The sequence below is a fragment of the Aethalodelphis obliquidens genome, unplaced genomic scaffold (assembly GCF_003676395.1).
Source record: "Aethalodelphis obliquidens isolate GAN/ISIS:26980383/991018 unplaced genomic scaffold, ASM367639v1 scaffold4, whole genome shotgun sequence".
Taxonomy (NCBI): Eukaryota; Metazoa; Chordata; class Mammalia; order Artiodactyla; family Delphinidae; genus Aethalodelphis; species Aethalodelphis obliquidens.
The window spans coordinates 58,710,541-58,728,963 of record NW_020837948.1 but is presented as its reverse complement, the minus strand read 5'-3'; the positions used below and the strand labels follow the sequence as shown (position 1 = coordinate 58,728,963).

At 35.6% G+C, this 18,423-nt stretch overlaps 1 protein-coding gene across 5 annotated transcripts in view; it reads right to left on the bottom strand.

Annotated features, from left to right (window-relative positions):
• Positions 1 to 18,423, bottom strand: part of FAM169A (family with sequence similarity 169 member A) — a 65,054-nt gene that overhangs the window by 34,086 nt on the left and 12,545 nt on the right. For all 5 annotated transcript variants that reach the window (XM_027100826.1, XM_027100830.1, XM_027100828.1 and 2 more), the window contains exons 2-5: positions 11,948 to 12,082; positions 10,784 to 10,883; positions 10,385 to 10,470; positions 8,104 to 8,275 (exon numbers count right to left, since the gene is read on the bottom strand). In XM_027100826.1, the coding sequence (XP_026956627.1) occupies positions 8,104 to 8,275; positions 10,385 to 10,470; positions 10,784 to 10,883; positions 11,948 to 12,079 (490 nt within the window). In that variant the 5' untranslated portion in view covers positions 12,080 to 12,082. The remainder of the gene's footprint in view (positions 1 to 8,103; positions 8,276 to 10,384; positions 10,471 to 10,783; positions 10,884 to 11,947; positions 12,083 to 18,423) is intronic.

Genomic DNA, 18,423 nt, shown 5'->3' with positions numbered 1-18,423 from the left:
GTCCCTGACTTCAGAACACAATTTCTTTATCCATCACCAAGTGCTACAAAAATTATCTCCCTAAAATATTTAACCATGATGCCCTTAAATAAAATTCTTTGATCACTTCGTGCCAATAAGATGAAGTTCCAATGTTTAGTATGGCATTTAAGAACCTTCACAAGGGGACCTCCATCTTTATCTCTCCCCACCCTACAATCCTTTTAGTCCCACCAGCTTGCTCAAGGTGGTGTTATAAATACACTTTGAACTTCCATGATTCTGTTCCTTCTTTCACATTTATATTCATCTGTTTACTAAGAATTTTCCTTTTCTTTCCCCTTCTCTGCCTACTGACATCCTACTTATCCTTCAAAGCCACTTTTAAATATCTCTTTCTCAGTGACACCTTCCTCCAGGCAAAATTACCTGCCCCATTCTTCCATGACTACTACTGTTGATACCTCAAATACAGTACTTATCAAACTGAATTTTGATTAGGTAACTAGTTTTCTGTCTCATCCACTAGACTTTTGGTGCTTTGAAGGCTCACCCCATGACCAGTCATTTTTGTGTCTCTACTGAGAATGGAATCAGCCCTACCTCCCCAATAAACAGAAACCTTATTGGGAAGTATATGCTTTTTAAGATGGCTAAAACTTGACCTGAAAACAAAGTACCCACCTCATTTCCCAATGATACATTTCAGGCAGCCACAGAGTACAGTGGGACTCCCCCATGCCTTTGCTCACCACCTTAAGAAAAGGATTAAGCCTAGACAGTCTCAACGCCCTAAAATATAACCTCAACCCTTCTCAAACACAAACTTCCACTATGTTTTGCCTTTAGCTATATGTATTATCAATACTTACCATTTTATATCACAGTTTTGTTATTCCTTAAATAATCTTAAAACAGAAGGGCCAGATATCTGAATTTCAGTGAACAGAAAGTGAGTGATCTGCCCAAAAGAGGAGGTAAGATCATAGCTATAGCTCTCAGTAAAAAAGTTGGAAAGTCATAAGGAAAGCTAACTAGCAAATGAAGAGAGGAAAGAATGCTTCCACTATAAATTATTTCAAATGGAAATTACAAAAACCAAAACTATGTCTCCTGGTATTGATCATAATTCCCTTTAGAAGTGAATCAACAAAACTGATTTTAAAGTAGTTGTTGATTAGATTCTGCTTCTGTCATATGGTTCTTGTGCTTTTCCAAAACATGAGTCTTCAAACTGGACCAGGGTGATTCACAGTTGAGGCCAAATAATATTTCCAGGGCTTCCCTGGTGGTGAAGTGGTTGAGAGTCCGCCTGCCAATGCAGGGGACATGGGTTCGTGCCCCGGTCCGGGAGGATCCCACATGCCGCGGAGCGGCTGGGCCCGTGAGCCATGGCCCCTGAGCCTGCGCGTCCGGAGCCTGTGCTCCGCAATGGGAGGGGCCCCAACAGTGAGGGGCCCGTGAAAAAAAAAAAAAAAAAAAAAAAAAAAAAGTCCAAAATAGCACCTAATGATAGTGGCCTCCATTTTGTTTTTTTCTCAGCTTGTCTACACTAAAATGTGATATCTGATTTATACACATTTATATCTTTTGTATTTTTTGACATAGGACAGTTAACAGAACTTCCACTGAATTAACAAGTGGTTTTCTTATTTTTCATACCTGTACGAGATTTTTTTCCTTAGCCGTTTTCTAGTTAGCACAGCCCTTTTAACACGGGGACGTGATCATCATAGGCCCTGTGAGGATTTATAAACTTCATCTAGTTTTGCGGTAGACACTGATTAGACTCTGGGAATAGTTCCTTCTCTGATCATGTTTACTTCTTACTTTTAATCAAAGTTTTACATGTACATTGTTAGCGTACAACAGTCCTCTAAGATTTGTTGGGGAAAAAAAACGTCCTGTGACTGCCTCCCTGATCCACACATACAAACACACTTTCCATCCCGCAGAAACGCACACTTTGGTCTTTTTCGGTATTAACCCCCATAACTCTAAGTAACTTACTACTTCTTGCCTTTTCCATTTTAGGCATAATCAACTGGCTTCCCAGTATGGAAGATGAGAATTTAGCTTCTATATACATGTACATACCCTACTCCCAATACACCATCACCATACTTCCTCTACATGCCCTGCCCTATTACCCCAATACAGTAATTTATAATTTTGGCTAGGTCAATTCTCAGCATTTACATTACACACACACACACACACACACACACACACTTTTGATAACTGAGCCATGTAGTATATCATGATTGTTTTCCTTTTCCTGCACTGCTTTTTTTTTTTCCTGCACTGCTTTTTGATTTGCCTTAATAATGGTTTATCACTCTTTATTTAGTATTTACCTCTAACTTACCCCCCAGTGTCCCACAACTGTAACACTTACGTTGGTAAATGCAAACACATCAGGTATTCCATATTCTTGAATCAATGACCCAGAGCTTTCTGACTTACTACAATCTAGATTAGCCAATCTCTAGAAAAGTGCTGTCCAAAAGAACTTTCTGCATTGATGGAAATGTTCTATATCTCTCTGTTCAATGTGGTAGCCACTAGCCACATGTGGCTACTGAACACTTACACAGTGGCTAGTATGACTGAGAAACTGAATTTTAAACTTTATTTCATTTTAATTAATTTTCATTTCAATAGTCACATAAAGCTAGTGGCTACCAATCTGGACAGAGAAGCCTCAGAACTATCAAACAGCTGTGATGCGGGGATATTTCTCTCCTTATTTTCCTGATCTGGTATCATTCTTTCCTGACTTACTTCCTTATTTTAGTAGAGCATAAATTCTGTTAGCTTCCTGAAAAATGATGCATGAGAGGTTAAAAAAAAAAAAAAAATTTTTTTTTTAAATTAATCATGTAGAAATTTCCTTCTGTCACTCTCATACTTCATTCATTATTTGGGCATAGAATTATATTGGAAATCACTTTCTCCCAGTATCTTAGAGGCACTGTTCCACTTCTAGTGTTCAGTGCAGTGCTGCTTTTGAGAAACCTAATCATTATGATTCTTGATCCTTTGTATAAATTCCCCCTCTCACTCTGTAGAGGATTACAGAATCTTTTCTCTATCCCAGATGTTCCGAAATTTTGCAACAATCTACCTCAGCGTGGGCCTATTTTAATTCATTCATTGCAATGGATGTTCAATGGGCCTTTTTAACTTGGAAATACATGTTCTATAATTCTGAGACTTTTCTTGAACTACTTCATTGGTGATTTCTTCCCCTCCAGTTTCTCTGTTCTTTCCTTCTGAAACATCTATTATGCAGACTGCTCCTCTAATTTTATCTTTTCTTTCCTATTTTCCATCATTTAGGGTTTGTTGTTGTTATGATTGTTCTCCTTTCTAATCAACATCAACTTTATCTCCCTTATACTGAGTTTTTAATTTCCAAGAGCTCTATGGATATTCTTTTAATATATCTTGTTCCCATTATGAATGTACTAACTACTCTTACGTTCCACAAATATTGAGTTGTTTTGTTTGTTTTTGCATTGTCTGTCTCTTCCAAATTGCTTTTATTCTTTTTTGGTTTTGATCTCCATCTTTCATATCAGTGACTTTTCCTAACTAAGCTATTTGTTCATAGTTAAGAATGAAACATTAGAGACTTCCCTGATGGTCCAGTGGTTAAGAATCCGCCTTCCAATGCAGGCGATACGGGTTCGATCCCCAGTTGGGGAACTAAGATCCCACATACTACAGGGCAACTAAGTCCGCACACCACAACTACTGAGCCCACGCACCACAACTAGAGAGCCCATGTGCTGCAACTACTAAGCCTGTGCACCATATTAGACAGCTCAAGTGCCGCAACTACTGAGCCCGTGCACCACAACTACTGGGCCTGCACACCACAACTAGAGAGCCCGCACGCCACAACTGCTGAGCCCGTGCACCACAACTAGAGAGCCCGCAAGCCATAACTACTGAGCCCACACACCACAAGTAGAGAGCCTGTGTGCTGCAACTACTGAGCCCACACGCCACAACTAGAGAGAGCTTGCATGCCACAACTAGAGAAGCCCGTGCACCACAACAAAAGATCCCACGTGCTGCAACAAAGATCCCATGTGCTGCAACAAAGATCCCATGTGCTGCAACTAAGACCTGACTCAGCCAAATAAATAAATGAATATTAAAAAAAAAAAAGAACGAGACATTAAAAAGTTGATCAGTGTGCGAGGTGGGGATTGCTGACAATGACTGGAACCTTTCCCAGGGGAACCATTTATACTGGTATTTTTAGAATATTTTTTCTCTTGGCCCAGTCAAATTCCTCAAAGAGTACTTTTTTGCTCATGTAACCATTAAATAATATTGAAATAGATGGCATGTATTCACACATTTTGGTAACATTTAAAATTTCCATCTTAGGTTTCAATAATTACAAAGAATGTAATTTCTAACATCTTATAACATTAACTTTTTAACAACTATTTATCATAAAAATAACTTTAGACTTACAGAAAAGTTGCAAAAATATACAAAGAGTTCCCAAATACCCTTCACCCAGATTCCCCTAATGTTAACATCTTACATAGCCAGAGTACTATTATCAAAACCAGAAAATCAACATTAATAAAATACTATTAGCTAAACTACAGGCCTTATTCAAACTCTCCCAGTTTTTCTACTAATTTTTCTGTTTCAGAATCCAATCAAAGATTCCATATGGGATTTAGTTTAATGTCCCAACTCTGATCTTTGATAATTCCTCCACCTTTCCCTGTCTTTCATGATCTTGATACTTTTGGAGGTTACTGATCAGTTATTTTGTAAAATAACCTTCAATTTGGCTTTGTCTAATGTTTTCTCGTGATAAAATTGAGGTTATGCATTTTGGGCAAAAATACCTCAGAAATGACGTTATGTCCTTCTCACTACATCATAAATTGGGGTCTCTGATGGTGATGTGTCTCATTGCTGGTGATGTTAACCATGATCTATTAGTTAACATGGTGTCTGCCAGGATTTGCTATGTAAATTTACTATGTTTCCCTTTTCAATTAAACAATATTGATTAAAGAAAAACACTATATCACTACTCTTTTAAATGCATCAAATGGACCCTAAAAACTATTATCAATTTGATTTGATAACTGTCATCATCCATTGAACAGCCTGTTCCTTTACTATTGAACTAACCACTCTTAACACTCAAAAAGCTTACACTGTTCCTTCCCCACCCCGACCTTCTATTTCTATTATATTTATACTACAGACTATTACCCTAATGTAATATATTTTTATACTTGGATTATATATTGATTATCTAATCATTCTTCTCTGCAAAAACGTATCTGTATATAAAAATATACATTTTTTAAGTTTCTTGTGACCATAAGATTCTAAGTATCAATTCAAAAGAAATTCTGAGTTATCATTATAATTAATATTAGTATATGATGGATCAAAACACAAGTATATTATACATTTGGAAAACTATTATACATTGGGAAAACTATTCAGCAAAAAATAAAGTTTTATTGAAAATACATCTCAACGAAATACATGGAGCTTACCTTTTTTTTTCAGTTTATGAGTCCATGAACAAATATTACTACCAGAATGTGACAAGGTTCAGCATTAATCCTGTTCCTATTTTTTATTTTTATAGATTAAAATGCTTAATAACCATAGAAGGGACCAGAAAATCTTATTATAGTGATGTTACTCAATTCTGCAAGTTCCCTTTAGAGTTATGTACCAGATATTACACAATGACCTACTGTTAAAAACTATTTTTAATGATCTGACATCTACCTAACCCAAGAAACAAACAAACTACACATCCCTCATAGTAATCTCTTTATTTCGGGCCAAAAAAAAATTTATATACTTTCTTGAATTTCATTATACTATAATAGGATTTGACCTCATAAACAAAGTCCCCTCTTATATATCAAGGCTATTTTTATGTTCCAACTAATATCCCTATATACTGATTTGCTATTTTATTTTAAAAAATCATAAATAGGGCTTCCCTGGTGGCGCAGTGGTTGAGAGTCCGCCTGCTGATGCAGGGGACATGGGTTCGTGCCCCGGTCTGGGAAGATCCCACATGCCGCGGAGCGGCTGGGCCCGTGAGCCATGGCCGCTGAGCCTGCGCGTCTGGAGCCTGTGCTCCGCGACAGGAGAGGCCACAACAGTGAGAGGCCCGCGTACCGCAAAAAAAAAAAAAAAAAAAAAAAAAATCATAAATAATAAGTGATATCATAAGGCTTTTATTCAACTACAAACGTACTTAATAAAGATTTTATCTTTTTGCTTCTGGTACAGTTTCTTCCTGATATGTACATTAGGAATACTTCTATCACAAAGTGTTTCAGTATTTGTTTTGGACAATTTTTTTCAAATTATTTTATGTTTGGGTTTACTTTGTAGAAAAAAACACTGCCAGACTGAATTAGATGGTTACTGATCCAAAGGCTAGCATAAGCACATCTAATGCCATTGTTCTCTGGCAGATGAGAGCCAGAGCTTAAAGCAGGAAAACACTGAAATAAATAGTAAGGAAGTAAGGCAATTAGTAGAGAAGTATGGAAAGTGCTAAAAGGGGTAGACAAGTAGTACTTGGAAGCTCCAGCATATAAAACTGAGTTGACTAACAGAAAAAGTAAAAATAGAAGCCAGGTCCCAAAGGAGTGGAGGAGCCCCCAAAACACAGAAAGCAAAGAGGAGCCAATGCCTGGAATCAAATACTGATCAGAAATACTGAGGGGGGAATGCTATGTCCTTTCTTAACTGTATGTCTTTCATCTACAGATGCTCTAAATGAGAAAGCATAAACTCTTATGTACTTCAAATGTCTATGAGCTACTTTCAAGTAGGAAACCCCGCTTGTAGCCAGCGTGAGCAGCAAAAAGCCTCCAATTCCATAGGAATTACTTGTATAAAATAAAGCATAAAGTAATTAAACCATATTCCAGCCTCAAACTTATGAAAACATTTTAAAAACAATAAAGTGATGCCTTTTATGCAATGCAGCACTAAGCTTCCATTTAACAAACATTATTATTCTGCCTCTGTATGATGATATCTTTCTGAAGTTGCGTAAATTATTGGTTCTACTTCAAATTTATACAAGAATAAAATAGCATATTAAGGGAGAGTTAAAGTATTTACTAAACAGCAAAAACATTTAAAACTATAGATCATAGTTTTATTGAGAAAAAGTGACCTTCCTTTTACTGACTATATGTACTCATCATACTCATCATGACTGATGTTCTCAACATAAATGTGTACTAATTATACTATTAAGGTATTAGTCACAACTGTCCTTCAAATTAGCAGGAAATTTGGTATTATCTTTAGACTGCATCTGACCACAAGAGCTAAATTTGGGAAGTGTGAAATATTAAAAAGACAAAAATAATGTGAGTACTCTCTGTGAAAGGTGTTTTGGCCAAGGTACAGAACAAGGCTGCCTTTGTTGTGTAGTGGTTGTAAGGTGTGGGGTATACGTGTACATGGAGTAAGCAGGTTTGATTTTTCTGGCTCCAGTAGCTCTAGGGAACTGAATGAACAGGAAAACAGGTAAAGCAAGATGAAGCTGCACTAGTCTTTCAGGAAAAGGGTATAGTTGGGTCTTAGGATCAGAAATAAAAACTTTACAAGATTGACTATTTCAAAGCTGTTTGGATTCTCTAAATATATTGAAGTACTTTGCTTTAGCTGCTTTACTGTATCAGGCTGAATCAGCTACACTAGAAGAAAAAGCCTACGCATTTGGTCCACAGGTAGACAGGGGATTTAAAACGAGCCAGTAATAGTGATAGCAGCAGGAATCAAAGTAAAACAAAGACCTTTAAATAAAGGGAAGGAAACGAGAGGGAAAGAAGACAAGGCTCAACATACAACTCTCTGTCCACATACGTGGAGAAATTTTCCACTCTGTTAAATGTTTACTTTTTTTTCAAGACTTTCCTAACCAATCCTCACTTACATAGAATCAAAGTACTCCCAAGAAATACTGAGTAAAATCATCTCAATTCGTACTCTAGATACTAATTTAAAAGGGACATTGATACAGTTGGGGTCCAAAAAGTGGGTTTACATAATGTATATTTTAAATAACTTTTAAAGACTCACCTGTAGGCTTAACTGAATAAAACCCAATGGCCTCTCCTTTCTTCCACAGAATCTTAGCATAATCAGTACTGCTATGACACAGGAATGGGATCTCATTTCTCTCCATTTCCTGCTTTCTATAAATAATTCGATTCAGAACATACAGAACCACTCTCTCCCCAAGAGTTCTCACCTACAAAGAGATGAGACACCAGGCACAACAGTTAGCATCAACTCAGAGATGCAGTTTACCTTGCTCCCTGCTTCCATACCTTGTACTGACATTCAAGGCACTTTGAATACATTCAGAATGATTTGTAAACCATTTTATTATCACAAAGATGAGACCAGTCATTCATACCAATAACAATCCATTTCTATGGACACAAATTATGCATGAAATAATGCCTCTCAGCAAAATTCTAAAACAGGCAAAACAGGTTTCCAATATACCAATCCCCAGCATCTCCACGATAGCAGTCAGTGCTCTTTCTGCTTCCAGCTGCCCAGATCCCAGGTCTCCCCCACTCTAACTGCTGCCCCCCACCATTTCTAGTGCTTCTTTTCCCCCCATTCCAGCCTACACATTAAAAAAAAAAAAGAAAGAAGGAAAAGAAAGTGAAAAAAGCTTCGTGTTATGCCCTGAAGACTTTAAAAACAATGATTATCTCATTTGATGAGCAAAGCCATAATTATGCTCTTGGGAAAGGAATCTCTCTCATCTTTTCTAGGTAAAATGGTCATTTAACAGTCATGTCTTTGTTGTCGAACTATAAGGAATACCTGTCTCCCCCTACACACATACACACATAACCCTCTGCCAGACCAGATAGGCAATGACAGGGGCACCAGGGCAGTCTGATGAAAACAAAACTTGGGGCAATCACAGAATGGAAACAACCTCACTTCCTACAGGCAGGTCTGCACGGTCACAGGGACACCCTCACCAATTGCCTGACATTGAACAGTGGGGTTTTCCCCATAGACATCTGTCACTGCTAAAAACAAGAGTCTATCCATGAAATCTATCCCCCCTACCCCACCCCAAGTCTCCTTAAAGAAAAACAAGAATGTCCTCTAATTAGGCGAGAGGAGAGAAAAAGCATTAGGCATACACACACTACTCTCAAAAACCTCCCCGGTAAGGAATTTCCAATACCGAACACCACATGAAATGACAAAGCTCTCCAGCTTACAGGGTATCCCACACCTTCCTTGAACAGCTCTGACCAGAATGAAATTCTTTCTGATACTGAGCTGAAATCTCTTTCCCAAAGACTATACTTTGATATTCTGGATCACATAGTCTACAAATATTTGAAGACAGCCATGATATTCTCTTAAATTTCCTATCAAAGCTAAACAGAGGAAAAGACTAATCTAATATGATTTGGGGTACTCTTGCCATTTCAGTCTTCTCCCTTCAAATTGCTTCACATCCCTAACCTTTTTTCTTTCTCTTCATGTTGGGCATGCAGATATTACAGGTATAAACATCGAAGATATTGATAAGATAATGGGGCTTTTCTGTATAAACTTAAGGTTTTTATTAGCTTTTTTGCTTTCTTTGATTTTACTTCTAATTAACTAAAGCCCAATCTTTTTCATATGTGCTGCTGTTTTAGTATGGTCTTCATGGTATACAGTAGAGTTAAATTTTTGAACCCACAGATACTACCTTACCTTTCTCACTAATTTATTTTCATCATGTTAGATCTTTCTCTTTGTTTCTTAATTCTGCCTTTATGGATTAGTTCTCCCATTCAGCACTGTGGCATGCAGAATTGATAAGTATGCCAACTATGTCTTCTTCTAAGTAACTGATAAAATGGTGACTAAGACAGAATAAAGGACCCAGTTTTACAGCGTGCTGCTGAGGACCTCCCTTCCACTACACTGTCTGGAACACTGAATAGACCACCCAAAATGGCCCTACTGATAAGCAAGTTTACTGGTCAGTCTCTCCTAGAGACAAAGAACTTAAGCAACCACACAGAGATAATAAGCTTTTTCCCACCCAAAAAGAAAAATCAGAAGCTAAAGTTGATATGGGTAACTACAGCTTAACTAAACCACAGGTACTCATTTTTCCTCCCCCAATTTTCGGACACTTTCACATAAAATCAAGGAAGCCCAATCTAAGTGCCAGTTTCACCGTTAACAATGGAACTCTAAGGGTTTAATATAACCCGGTATACTAAAATGGAGAAAAGCTCAATAACTTCAAAAGCTATCACTGTTTATGGGAAACATATTGTGAAATGGCCTCCTAAACACTTTTAAAACTACAGGATCTTGTTACCTGCTTAAGTCCCTCTCTAGAAGGGACAGATGTTTTCACAATATCATCAATAGCCCACCACTGATCAGCAAGGTAAAGTGCCACAGCTAAAAGAAAATAAATGATTGTTAACATTTAAGTCTTAAAGTACACGATATTACTATTTGGTAAGGTTTTCAAGGATACCCTTACATATACCCATAGTTTACAATACAATGTGGCAGCCCCATTTATACCATTTTTATTGTATTTCACTCACTAAACATTTAATTATAAGCAACTGAGAATTTTATTTTCCTGAATTTACAGTTTGAAATAAGTTTTCTTTTTAAAAATTCCTTCATGTAGCTATCTTTCAATAAATTTTTAATTGTTTGAAAAAAAATTCCTCAATTTACAAATATTAAACAAAACAGAGACCTGTGAGTGAGTCCTCAGGTGCAAAAAGAGCAAGAACTTTCTGGGTCTGATCTCCACCATAGAGAGGTACATAGCCTACATTTGACAGGCTAATAGGAATCTGAAACGACAATTTATTAAAGATTAGTGAAGAGTTGGTAAGAAAACATCACACAAAAACACCATGCTTCTATCAAAATGTCAAACGTACATTAACGCTAATTACATAATTTCATTTCATAGGAGATATTTCTAGTCTTAAAAAAAAAAAAGAGCAAATCAGATAGACTTCGCTTTTGCAGGAATTTTATTAACTTAGGCGAAAAAATGAAAGTCTATTTCAATAAATATTATTGCGCTCTAGCTATGCATATGAATAAAAACAAAAGCATGATATGATCCATAAAGTTGTTAAACTTTATCATCTGTTATTTAGACCACTTGAGGGAGAAAAAAAATTCCATTTTCTAGTAAAAACCACTAGGGTAAATTCATTTTTCCAGTAAGATATACGCAATACTTTAAACTTTTTCTGCTTTCATTAATCCAACGCTAATTCCCTACTTACACACAATATTGCCATTCAGAGAATTACAAAATATTGATGTTGGAAGAAACTTTAAAGAATTCTTTGAATAAACATCATCTTCCAGAAGAAAAACCTGAGGCCTAAAGAGGTTAGAGAATTTGCCTATCATCAAATTCACACTAGAATTCTAATAATTTCATGTCTAATGATCTATCAAAATATATCTCAGTTTACTAATTAGAAATTTTATTTTAATATTTTGGGAAAAGGAAGATTTGTGACACAAAAATGTGTAATGTAGTGTTTTGCTGACATTTTTTATTAAAAAATTTTCTAAAATAACAATTTCCAAATCTAAAGTAGACTTAATTGGGTTAGCTCAAATATGGTAATCAGTCTTAGCAAAACTAGTAAACTACTTACATATAATTTTAAAGGCACAATACAAATAATAAGCAACTACCTGTGAAGTTAGTCTTTTTAAAACTTGATCACGCTGCTGTACTAACTAATCAATATTTATCCATTTTACTGAAAAGTCTTCTGGTAAAATTTTCAAAAGTGATTAGTTAACACTTTAAAAGATAATAAAAGGATACTGATTTCATGGATAAACTCAACTGAAAAGATCGATAAATCACTGCAGGATGCCTTACCGTAATATTGAGAAGAGAAAAACATTCAGGATTTTCAGGGTCCCCACACCTGAGATCTGACATGTAATCTTCGGCAGAATTTTCCATTTCCTCATGACTGCAATTATCCAGCATATCCACAGGGAATGCCATCCTCTTTAACAAAAAACATGGGACAAAATGTTTCAGAACATGAAAGGCTATCTTCCTGTACTGAGAAAAAACTTTTTATTGTAATAGCGCAGCATTTTATTGTAAGGAGACTTCTTTTTCACTATGCCAAGACAGACTACAACTTAAGCCTGCTAATCTAAATGTATGTCAGAAAGAAAACTTAAACACTCACTTGTATTAAAAACAAGCAATGAAATAAGAATTAATGCACATGCACCTACGGTCAATTAGTCTATGACAAAGGAGATAAGAATATACAATGGACAAAAGACAGCCTCTTCAATAAGTAGTGCTGGGAAAACCGAACAACTACATGTAAAAGAATGAAATTAGAACATTTTTCTCACACCATTTACAAAAATAAACTCCAAATAGATTAAAGACCTAAATTTAAGACGACAAACCATAAAAGTCCTAGAAGAAAACATAGACAGAATACTCTTTGACATAAACCGTAGAAATATTTTCTTGCATCTGTCTACTAGGGCAAAGGAAACAAAAGCAAAAATAAACAAATGGGACCTTATTAAACTGAAACGTTTTTTCACTGCAAAGGAAACCATCAACAAAATTCAAAGACAACCTACTGAATGGGAGAAAACATTTGCAAATGATATGACTGATAAGGGGTTAATATCCAAAATATATAAACAGCTCATACAACTCAATATCAAAAAAAAACAACCAATTAAAACACGGGCGGAAGACCTGAATAGTCATTTTTCCAAAGAAGACATACAGATGGCCAACAGGCACATGAAAAGATGCTCCACATCGTTAATCATCAGAGAAATGCAAGTCAAAACCACAATGAGATATTACCTCACATGTCAGAATGGTTATCATCAAAAAAAACCCGCAAATAACAAATGTTGGAGAGGGTGTGGAAAAAAGGGAACCCTTGAACACTGTTGGTGGGAATGTAAATTGGTACAGCCAATGTGGAAAACAATATGGAAGCTTCTCAAAAAAACAAAAAATAGGGAATTCCTTAGTGGTCCACTGGTTAGGACTTGGCACTTTCACTGCCGTGGGCCTGAGTTCAATCCCTGATCGGGGAACTAGGATCCCACATGCCTCGCAGCACGGCCAAAAATAATAATAATAATTAAAAATAAAAATAGGAGTAACATATGATCCAGCAATCCCACTCCTGGGCATATATCCAAAGAAAACAAAAACAGTAGTTCAAAAAGATTCATGCACCCCACCGTTCATAGCAGCACTATTTACAATAGCTAAGATACAGAATTAAACTAAGTGTCCATCAACAGATGAATGGATAAAGAAGATGTGTTAATATATACACAATGAAATACTACTCAGCCATTAAAAAAGAATGAAATTTTTTCTTTTAAAGAATAAAAGAAAAAGAACAACATGGATAGACCTAGAAAGTATTATGCTTAGTGAAAGAAGTCAGACAAACACTGTATGTTATTACTTTTATGTGGAATCTAAAAAATAAAACAAATAAATGAACATAACAAAACAAACTCACAGATATAGAGAACAAACTGTTCATTAACAGTGGGGAGAGAGAAACAGAGAGGGGCAAGACAAGGGTAGGGGATTAAGAAGTACAAACTACTATGTATAAAATAAGCTTACAAGGATATATTGTTCAGCACAGGGAAATATAACCATTATTTTATAACTTTAAATGGCGTATAATCTATAAAAACATTGAATCACTATGTTGTACACCTGAAACTAATATTGTAAATCCACTATACTTCAATTTTTAAAAATGAATAATTCCTTAAATTATAAAAATAAATATTTATAAGGTATAGGATATAAACACACATACATACAAATATATCCTCATATACCTCCCAACACAAAAGTCATTGTAAAAGGACACAAGGGAACTTTTCAGAATGATAGAAATGTTTACAACTACATTGTAGTGATGGCTGCACAACCCTATAAATTTACTAAAAAAAAAAACATGGAATTGTACAGCTGTAATCGGTAAATGTTACAGTATGTAAACTGTATCTCTCATGTATACAGCTGTTAAAAAAAAAAAAAAGCCAGCACCTTAATGGGGAAAACTCTAAAGACTTTTTCACTAAAGTCAAGAAAAATAAGGACTTAACTAATAAATAACATTAGATAGGTACTTGCTAATGCAATTAGACAAGAGAAAGCAATTAGAGGTGTAACAATTGGGGATGTGCATGGCTTGGGGTGAGGGGAGACTATCTCAACCTCAATTCGCAAATAATAAATTTAATTGAAAAACCCAAAAGAATCAATGGAAAAATTATTCCAAACAATAAGAAAATGTAGTAAAATGGTAGGACATAAAATTACATACAGAAATCAAGCTCTCATATATATAATAATAATCAGTAAGGAGAAATAATAAATAGAAAAAAATGAAGTAAAAATAGAAAAGACAACCCCATTAACAATGGCAAAGATAAAAATAGACTTAAATTCAACAATAAACAATATAAAACTTATATAAGAAAAACTATAAAACAGCATGCCTGAAGGAAGCAAAGTGAACAACAGGGAAGACAAACCACGTTCTTGGAAAGGAAGATTCTGCATCATTAAGGTAGCAGTTTCCTCTAAGATAATCTGTTAATTTAATGCAATCCTAATGAAAACATCTCCAGAATTATTGTTTCCTGAAGCAAGACAAGTTGATTATAAAGTGAATTTGAAAGAATAAATAAGAATATCTAAAAAAAAAAAAAAAAAAAAGAATATCTAGAAAAATCCTAAGAAGGCAGAGCAATGATTGGAGAAAAGTTCAAACCCTCTAAGATATTAAAGCACGTTATAAAACTTCTATGATACAAGCATATATAAAACTTCTATGCGATACAGGCATATAAACAGACAGACCAATGGAGCAAGATAAATATACCCTAATGCCTATAGAAATTGCGTATATGATTACAGAGCTATTTCAATCAATGGGAGAAAGAAGCACTTTTTAATAGGTAGCATTGTTTCACTGGCCTTACAATATGTTTAAATGAGAAATTAATTTTGCCCATTTTTAACTTCTTATATCTGAAATCATATAGTATGCTCTCTATTGCATCAACTCTTTTCACTCAACATTATTTCTGTGAGAAACATAAGCAGTGCTGCATCTATCATTTAATTTGTTCCCTTTTATTGCTATGTAGTATTCCACAATACACATATACAGTTTATTTACCAATCTACTGCTGATGGGCATTTGGGCTGCCATGAGCATTGCTGCAGGAATATTTCGGTAAATATATGCACTCACTTCTGTTTTTTTCCCAAGGTATAAAATATTTAATAATGCTTTGTTGATTTATGTTTTTTTAAAATGCACTCCTCTGTGATAGGCCTGCATACCCAGACTTATCAATCTTACTAAAAGTAAAACAAGCAGATATTGTATGTAGTTTGATGTAATGCAACAAGAAAATTGGATCCCAATCTACCTATTAGACAAACATGTGAAACGATGTTTAAAGTATGCGGCCGGCCAAATGTAGAATAACTCAGTTTCTTCAATATATATACAGAATAGAGTTTAAAGAAAAAAGTGGAAACTAATGTAAATTAAAAGAAACTTAAGAGACATACTGATCAAATGCATTGTGGAGAGCATCCTGATTTGTGTATTCTTGAAAATTTCCATGAGAAGAAGTTAAAAAAAAACAACTTATGAGCTATGTCAACTACTGATCTACTAGTTCTTAAAGGAAGTACAAATAAAGCTGGTAAAGATTATCTTGTCTTAAAAGTTAACTGCTTTGTATTTACCCACAATAAAAATTGCAGCGCCGAATAGCTACATCTGTCAAAAACCTCAATTTTAATTTTTAAAAAAATGTATAAATGGAAAGGCAGGAGAAAATAAATTGAAAAAATAAAAGTTACTTTTCTCGAAGGTGACCTTCATCAAATCTATTTTAACACAACAAAAGTATTAGTAGACAAGAAACTGAAAATCTAATGGAAATATGAGATAAACACAAAAAAGACAGGACAAACATATATTGTAACAGTTATACATAGTTAAACATATTTTCATGAATTTCGAAGATATGATAATGAGAGGAAGTTACTTTTTTACCGTAATCTGAAATCTTGGTGCTAAGAACTTTAAAACTTGATATACATATGATTGGGGCCCTGATTTGTATATATAAATTTATATACATACAAATATGTATTTTTTAATTACATTGATTTTTTAATTTTTAAAAATCAAAACCTAGAAATAGAACACATAAATTCATCCCATCTGTTAGTAAATGTAAATGTCTAAATAAAAGGAGAAAGCAAGAAAAATCTGTGAACGATTTATGAAAGCAATACCGCAGAACTTCCAGCCAACTTACAAAAAGGAGGAAAAAAAGACTGAATTTCAAGAGAGAACCATCAGGAGCTTATCTTAAAAAGATGTTATACTTAGAAAAGGATCATAAAATAAAACAGTAGCTCTGCATTGAAGGACGCTTATTTGTTAGTGTGGCAAATCTTTATAACTCTATCAAAGTCAATATGCAAAAGCAAACTAAGGAAATACAACATTATGTTCTATAGCCAGATCTAACAATTGTAGTGAAGATTAAGATTTAGACAAAACTAAAAACATGAAACAAATGGTCAATAGTGGGTGAAAGAAGCATAATGAGGATGCTAGTTAAAAGAATGTTAGTAACTGTTTTTGCTCTTTTGTAGACAAGCTCCCAGCTTTGTATCCAAGTAAAACATTCAAAAACATTTAATATACTATAGAAGCTCAAAAAGTATTAATATAAAAGCATTCCTGGGACTTCCCTGGCGGTCCAGTGGGCTACCACTGCAGGAGGCGCAGGTTCAATCCCTGGTGGGGGGGGCAGGGGACTAAGATCCTGCATGCCGTGGCCCCCCCCCCAAAAAAGTATTCCTCTTAAACCAACTCAAAAGACTCTAGAATATTAGCTACCAAAACAACGTATGAATGAAACATTTAAAATTTTCATTTGCTAAGAGTAATCATGATTTAAAGGATAAAATGTAAATTAATATTTGAAGACTGCTGCCAAAAACTTGGTCTACAAAAGCATAGTTAATTACAATCCCATAAAAATAATACAGTATTCTAGACAAAATGGACCCGCAAGGATGAGACTGGCAGAATAGCAAGTTTATCGGGACTGGTTTTTTTAATCTACTACTAAATTAACTTTCTTAGGGACTTCCCCGGTGGCAGAGTGGTTAAGAATCTGCCTGCCAATGCAGGGGACATGAGTTTGAGTCCTGGTCCAGGAAGATCCCACATGCCGCAGAGCAACTAAGCCCATGCGCCACAACTACTGAGCCTGTGCTCTAGAGCCTGCGAGCCACAACTGCTTGAGTCCACGTGCCACAACTACTGAAGCCCGCGCACCTAGAGCCCATGCTCCGCAACAAGAGAATCCACAGCAGTGAGAAGCCCACACATCACAAGGAAGAGTAGCCCCCACTCGCCACAAGAGAAAGCCCGCACACAACAACAAAGACCCATCGCAGCCAAAAATAAAAATAAATAAATAATAAAAATTTAAAAAGAAGACACTACTACAGATCAAAGGCAAGTATAACATGACTAAACTCAAGTGTAAAAAGAGAAAGTCATTATCCTTCATTCTTAAACCTTTTTAGATTGAGGTTTTTAAAAAGAAAAGAAAAATAATCTCTTCTGGGCTATTTTTTATTATTAAAGATTATATAAGGCTTCCCTGGTGGCGCAGTGGTTGGGAGTCTGCCTGCCAATACAGGGGACGCGGGTTCAAGCCCTGGTCTGGGAGGATCCCACATGCCGCGGAGCAACTAAGCCCGTGAGCCACAACTGCTGAGCCTGTGCGTCTGGAGCCTGTGCTCCGCAATGGGAGAGGCCACCACAGTGAGAGGCCCGCGCACCGCGATGAGGAGTGGCCCCCGCTCACCGCAACTGAAGAAAACCCTCGCAAAGAAATGAAGACCCAACACATACAAAAATAAATTAATTAATTAATTAAAAAAAATTATATATACAAACACAAAATGAAACAATCCTATTTTCCTGAAATCCAATCATTTAAATACTCTGAAATTTACATAAAGAGCATTACTGGAGGGAAAAAACTTCACTTAATTAGAGGTTGTGATTTTTAACAACTAACTTTTATTAAGTGCCAGAATGTGTCAGAACTGTGCTAAAAGAATGCCATTCACTCTCATTCAAGCCTTGTAGCAAAGATATGTGGTGGACCCGACTAATATTCTTATTTTATAGAAAAGTAAACCACCTTGGAGAGGTTTATCATTTCCCCAAAGTCACATGGAGAGCGGGCGGCAAACCTGAGATC